The 6,000-nt window shown below is 42.7% G+C and overlaps 2 protein-coding genes across 2 annotated transcripts; both read left to right on the top strand.

Annotated features, from left to right (window-relative positions):
- Nucleotides 1–206: 206 nt before the first annotated feature.
- BKA58DRAFT_318141 (uncharacterized protein) lies at nucleotides 207–392 on the top strand (the record flags this gene model as incomplete). Its single annotated transcript, XM_046167660.1, has 1 exon — nucleotides 207–392. The coding sequence occupies one exon, from the start codon at nucleotides 207–209 to the stop codon at nucleotides 390–392; it is 186 nt and encodes a 61-aa protein (XP_046024525.1).
- A 1,626-nt stretch (nucleotides 393–2,018) lies between these two features.
- Nucleotides 2,019–2,391, top strand: BKA58DRAFT_387258 (uncharacterized protein). The gene has a single exon (XM_046170539.1). It carries the CDS (start codon nucleotides 2,115–2,117, stop codon nucleotides 2,274–2,276), a length of 162 nt encoding a protein of 53 aa, XP_046024526.1. The 5' UTR covers nucleotides 2,019–2,114; the 3' UTR covers nucleotides 2,277–2,391.
- Nucleotides 2,392–6,000: the final 3,609 nt, after the last annotated feature.

A 6,000-nucleotide genomic window follows, 5' to 3' on the forward strand; every position in this document is an offset into this window, starting at 1 on the left:
TAAAGCGCTCCAACGCATGAGCGACTTCACTGGCCGAATCGCTCGCCTGCACATAAACGCACTTTCCCGAACTGGAAGATTTGGCCTTCCCGTCACGACCTAGGGGGGCAGACTTCCTCAAAACATCCCCTTATGCGATACTTAGGAAGAGAGCTTTACCCGCGGTATACAGCGAATGTTCGAACTCGAAGAAGTACAGCATGGCCATGATAAAAAAAACTGTGCAGCTGCGCACATTGATTATAGACAAGGCGATACCGCCATTGTTGCGGCCTCTAGAGACCGACGGAAAGAGCGTTTCAGCCTGCTTGGTGTATGGCGATCTTTGGGATGGCAATACTGGGGTTGACAGAGAGCAGGCTTCACACGACAACTTACGACTCCCTTCCTAGCTACCCTCCCCACGCCCAACCACCTCTCACCAAGGCACCTCTCACCAAAGAAGACCGCTTATGCCGTCCCCTGCCCCGGCACCGCAGCCACATCCACGAGCGTACTCACTGCGCAACACCGACCTTCGCTCGCCCGGCGCCTGACCTTCCGCGCTCGCACACCACATCTCGCCATGCAGAACGACCTTCGCCAGTCATGCCCGCCATTCTTCCGTGACGCTGCATCGCACGAAGCCCCATACGTTCGATTGGCGGTCCGCCCCAACCCAGACACTGCGCTTCCCATAAGCGACCTGCCTCCCCCGGTGCCGACGGCCCTGAGCGGCTTTCCAAGCGTACCTGCATACGTAGGTACGAGCCTTATTCGTCATACCCAATATATATGCTAACGGTGTGTCAGCACCAGTGAAGCAGATGCTCCTCGCCGACATCTGGCGCAATGGTGACGCAGGGAGCAACAACGACCCAACGGGCCTCGGTCTTGAGTATGAATGGAGGCATCACTAGAGAGTCTGGACGACCGCACACGCAGGCGAGGCATGGCTCGTTGTCAAACATACAAAATCCAGCTACAGGTGGACGGACCCCACGGCTCTGATTGAGCCATCAAAAGCCTCAGCGCAAGCTGCTGTCCAGTGGTTAAAAGAGCAACTCCCAGCTCAGGCGTCAGAGCCGCAGGGCCGCTCTGTTCAGGGTACGTCGTTCATGCTGGGCGGCAGCTCTCTGCTGTCATTCTGGAACAACTTGCGCGAAGATCGCGGCGCCTCGTTTTGGCCCAACTCCACCTTTGCCGTGGTCCCCGTCGATGAAAATAGTCCTCAGCACCGCTTCCTGACCGGCACGTGTCCTTTGTCTCTGGCTGAATTGTCTATGGATGTACCTCATAACATGTGTTGCACCCGCGCAGCCGAGCGTGAGACATATATGCCCCATACAGAGCGAATGTGCATCATACATGTCACACGCTTGAAGTGGACATTGGACATCAACGCGATTAATGCTGCATTGCTGTTGAACACCGCCCCACCTCGCGCGCCTCACAACACGCAGACAGCTTGGTGCCGCGCCATCGCAGACCGCATGGAACGGTCACATTGGTCACATCAGACTTGCTTTTGAGAAATGATACCATCATAATTGTTCAAACACCTTCGTGACTTTGCTTGTCTGGCGCGTCAACTCACAATTGCCACCCAAGTGATCATAAAGTATAAGACCTCGAACGTACCCTCTCCGAATTCGAATCATCGGTCTGATCCACGGCGAGTAGATTCGGACTCGCTGCCGCCCCACCTGCTCCAAAAACCATGCGTGCCAGGCTAGGAATCAAGTGACGCGACCCGCTGCTTACCATATCGGAGTTCCATCAAAGGAAGGAAGAACGTAGTGGCAGATGCGCCGTCAAGACGACACGAGCGCCTGGCTGCGATGGCTGCGGACCCTCAATGAGCCTGGAGGAAGACGCGGAAGAAGTCATCGACAAGCAAGTTGCAACTTGGCGCCCGTTCCTAGGGCGACAGGAATGCCCGTGATTGGGGCGCAACATCGGAGCCACTCGAGCCAACAACTCCGAATCTTTCCGCCGGCGATCCATCAATGAGGCTAATGATATACTTCTCTGCGTACTGGAAGTTGAAGTTTAAGATTTCTGCACCGAGCCTACGCAAGCGTGGATATCTGTCCCCGGCAACACTGGGTGCTGAAGTCAAAGCTTGGAAAAAGATGCCCGAGCATCCTACCACCTTTAACGAAGGCATCGAGAGCCTCAAAGATTTCCGTAAAGTAACACGTTATTGTAAAGGTAGCAGGGACGTAGGCGAACTGCTCTTTACAGCTCTACTACAAGGCCTTAGTATTAAGGCCCGTATAATCGTCAGTTTGTAGCCTGCTAGCTTTAGGTTCAGTCAGGCGGAAGAAGGAAAACCAAAGAACCTCAAAAAGGTAAAGTACGCTAACAAGAAGCCTGTCGTAACGCCTGCGAAGACGACGCCGGCCAAAGGCAAGCTGCCCTCACGTCCGGCGAGACGGGAGTCGAAAGCCGCACCTAAGGACAATCTGTCGAACGACAGCGACCTCAGTAATGTCGTCTCTATCTCATCGGACACAGAGAACGACAAGCCCATAAAGAAGTCACTAAAATCGCGCAACTACAACGACAAGCTTCCATACCCAACATACTGGACCGAAGCGATATCCAACCTCGCACACACGCCAATCTCTGTGTCTCCCCTACATCGCGTTCTTATCGCAAGCACTTCGTTACTAGATAAGCTCTAAGACTTCTACGCCCGTAGCGCAGCAGCAGACAAAGCTAAACAAGTCCTCGCATATCTTATCGCCTTTTTATTAGACAGCACAGCTAAAGACGTCACTATCCACTATCTGCTAAAACACTAGTAGCTAGGTCGCACAAAAGGATTTAGGATGCCTACTAAGAGGATACCAATCTATAATAAGCGTAGCAAAGTCAAGCGATAGAAAGTATAGAACTATTAGAAGTTAGTTCTTTAGCCCTACCCACAACCTCACCATAAGCGACAGCTATAGAACAAGGTAGAAGAGAAAGGCAACCTTGTGCTTATGTATCTAGATAAGAGAAAAGAGATAGACAACGAAGGTAGAAAGAAGTCTTTACAAGGCTACAAGTCTTCTTCTAAGTACGTGCTTAAGCAACACTTAAGGCGTAAAGAGGCGCTTAAGACATGCGCAATGTTACAGGAGGTTAGCGAGCAGGAATAATAGGTGCACGTGATTAGTATATTCACTACGTATCGCTAATAGTATAGAGTTAGGCTAAGACAAGAATATAGCTTAAAGAGCTTATAGCAGAGCGCGTTTATATAAGGATTTTAGTATTATAGATTTTAGATCTACTAGTAAGGCACCTAAAATCTATATAGCTAATTAGAGCGTAGTATAACTCTTAGCGCTTCTTACTAGCTAGCGCTATAATAGTACTTCTCTTCTTAGGTAGAGCTCTAACAACGCAGTTAATAGAGCTTGTGTAGATAATAGTAATAGAAGTTTCTTATAATCTTCTAGGCGTTCTTAATATAGTTAGCTAGCACTTTAGTAGACTTATTATAGCTAGCCTATTTTACTATATATTTTAGTTAGAGGCGGCCTCTATAGCTGCGGTAGTTCTAGTAGAAGTCTAGAATATTCTTAACTTTCTATTCTTTAACTTCTTTAACTTAAATAGAAGAAGGTAGGTCTTAACGCTGCCTAGGTAATAGGTTTGTAGTAGCTAGGTAGAGAAGACTAATGTAAAATATAAAGTAGATTTTTATAGAAGTAGGTAGCTATAATAGGCTAATGCCTAGTATATTATGCCTTAATAGAATCTTAGGTAAATGTGCAAGGCGCATAGATTACGTTTAGAGAATTAGACTAAAGGTTATTCTAGTAGCTTACTAATAGTTCTTTAGACTAAGCTGTTTATAGTTTCTTCTTTATTAATTATAACTTTAGTATACCTATGCAATAGCTCTCTAAGCGTAGCCTCTTACATTTTATAATTAATTCTAATTAATAGAGCCTTGCTACAAGACTCTATTAATATAACACACGTTAAGCTTCTTAACTACCTCTTTATTACGTGTAAGTAGGTTAATCTATTATATAGAATTAGTGTTACTCTATTACCTAAAAGGCTTTTAGATAATAACTAGATAATCTACTATAAAGTAGTAAGTTTATTAGAGTAACTCTTTATAGAAAGTAGTTACTAGAGGTTAACGCGTTGCAATAAACTAGTAAAGCAAGTAGTAGCTAGCTAGAAGTAAGTCTTAATAGAAAGCTTTATAAATACCTTAATAGTACTAAGGTGTAAGTTCTACTAGCTATAAAAAATACTATAAAATAGTAAGTAGTAGTAGTTAAAAAGCTCTATAATCTCTTTAAAGGCTAAAGAGGTAGGTCTAGCCTACTATAGTATATAAAGAACTATCTAAAGGCTAGTTAGCGCTATAAGAAAGATAGCTATACCGCGTCTACTACGTAAGTTCTATTAGTTCTCTATTAAATAGAGTATAGGTGTAAAGGTTGTTCTAAGATAACCTAAGAGTTAGTTCTTAGAAATAAGTAAGTGCGTAGAACAGTTAGGTGTACTAGCATAATTAGTAGATTAATATAATAGTACAAGAGTGTAATAGCACGTTTAGTAGAATAATATAGTATTATAAGAGGTTAAGAAAGAAGTATAATTCTTAGATTAAATACTAGAGTTTTGTATAAAGTTAAATACACTAAACTATAAGAGTATAGTGTCTAAGCTATATACTTAATAAAAGTTATAGTATTCTATAAGTTCTATGTTTATTCTATGTTGTCTTATGCGTAGTATATTATAATACGTTGTAATATATTATAAAACGCACGTAACTTATTCTATAAAGAATTTCTACTAAGCCTTGTAAGACTACGTAACTGCTGCAGAGTAGCGTTATCTATTAGTAGATAAAGAGTAGGCCTTTATCTAGGTTGTCTAGAGTCTCTCTATACTACTATCTTTTATATATAGTTAAGTGCCTTTCTATTCTTAAGTTTGTAACACTATTCTCTTCTTCTCTTATTTATGTTCTTATGAATTAGCCTAATAGTTTTCTATAGCACTGCTTATTATTACACTACTAGTAATCGCATAAATAGTACTAGAAAACTTACTATAGTTGCTTATTAATACTACACGAAGAAGAACTTAGAGTGTTAGATATTATCTTTAAATAAGGCGTGTAGAAATTGTTATAAAAATAGAATTAAAGAGTGTGTACTAGTAGACGTTTCTCTTCTAGACTATTTAAAGTTAGACTAGAAGTTAGCTTAGTTAGAGTAATAGAAGTCTAAGGCTAACGCGGCTAAGTTAGCAGCGCTTAATACGTTATTAGCAGCGCGCGCAAAGAAAGATTGTTTTTGTAAGTAGTAAAAGGTGCTAGCGCAGCGTAAGTAGAAATTAATAGATAAGTTAAGAAGATTTATAGAGAAGATTAAGTCTTTAGAAGTAGTAGAGAAGCTTAACTAAGAGGTTAGCCTTTTAGAGAAAGAGCTAATGCCTAGTACTTTAGCGTTAGATTAGAGCGCCTTCTCTTCTTCTTATCTAGAAGAAGATTCTACTTTTAATAACTTTCTTGTAGAGTTGTATAGTACTTCTGTAGGTAGAGTTAGTAGTTTGTAAGGTTTGTATCTAGCTTCTATATATTATTGCTTTTATTATATTCTAACTATTTAACTAGGTATTCTTTTCTATTGTTATTAGTTCTATTGTTATGGGCGGAAAGAGGCCTGCTAACGAGTATGCATTTGCTCCTATGTACAGAAGAAGAAAGATAAGAGAAGAAAGGTTCTTCTTACGCGTACAACTCGCCTCTTATAGGCCTTATGCTTTACTGCTTTAGTCGGCGCTAAGTCGTACGTCATGTGACTAGAGCAGTCTGCTTAATATGGCGTAGCCTCTTACAATACCCCCCTCCTAAGAATTGTACGTGACGCGTTGTTGTGAGAGAGTGTTTGCGACATGACGTCAGAGTCTGTAGTAAATCCGACTTCCGTACGTGTATATTGATCGTTGTTTGACCGCTCCAACAGTGAATGGGGCCTCTTGTACGGATCT

The sequence above is a fragment of the Alternaria rosae genome, assembly GCF_020736505.1.
Source record: "Alternaria rosae strain MPI-PUGE-AT-0040 chromosome Unknown BKA58scaffold_6, whole genome shotgun sequence".
NCBI classification, from domain to species: Eukaryota; Fungi; Ascomycota; class Dothideomycetes; order Pleosporales; family Pleosporaceae; genus Alternaria; species Alternaria rosae.

What these genes read in the sequence shown, in the direction of transcription:
- BKA58DRAFT_387258 (XM_046170539.1), top strand. Translation starts at nt 2,115, where the DNA reads ATGCCCGAGCATCCTACCACCTTTAACGAAGGCATCGAGAGCCTCAAA.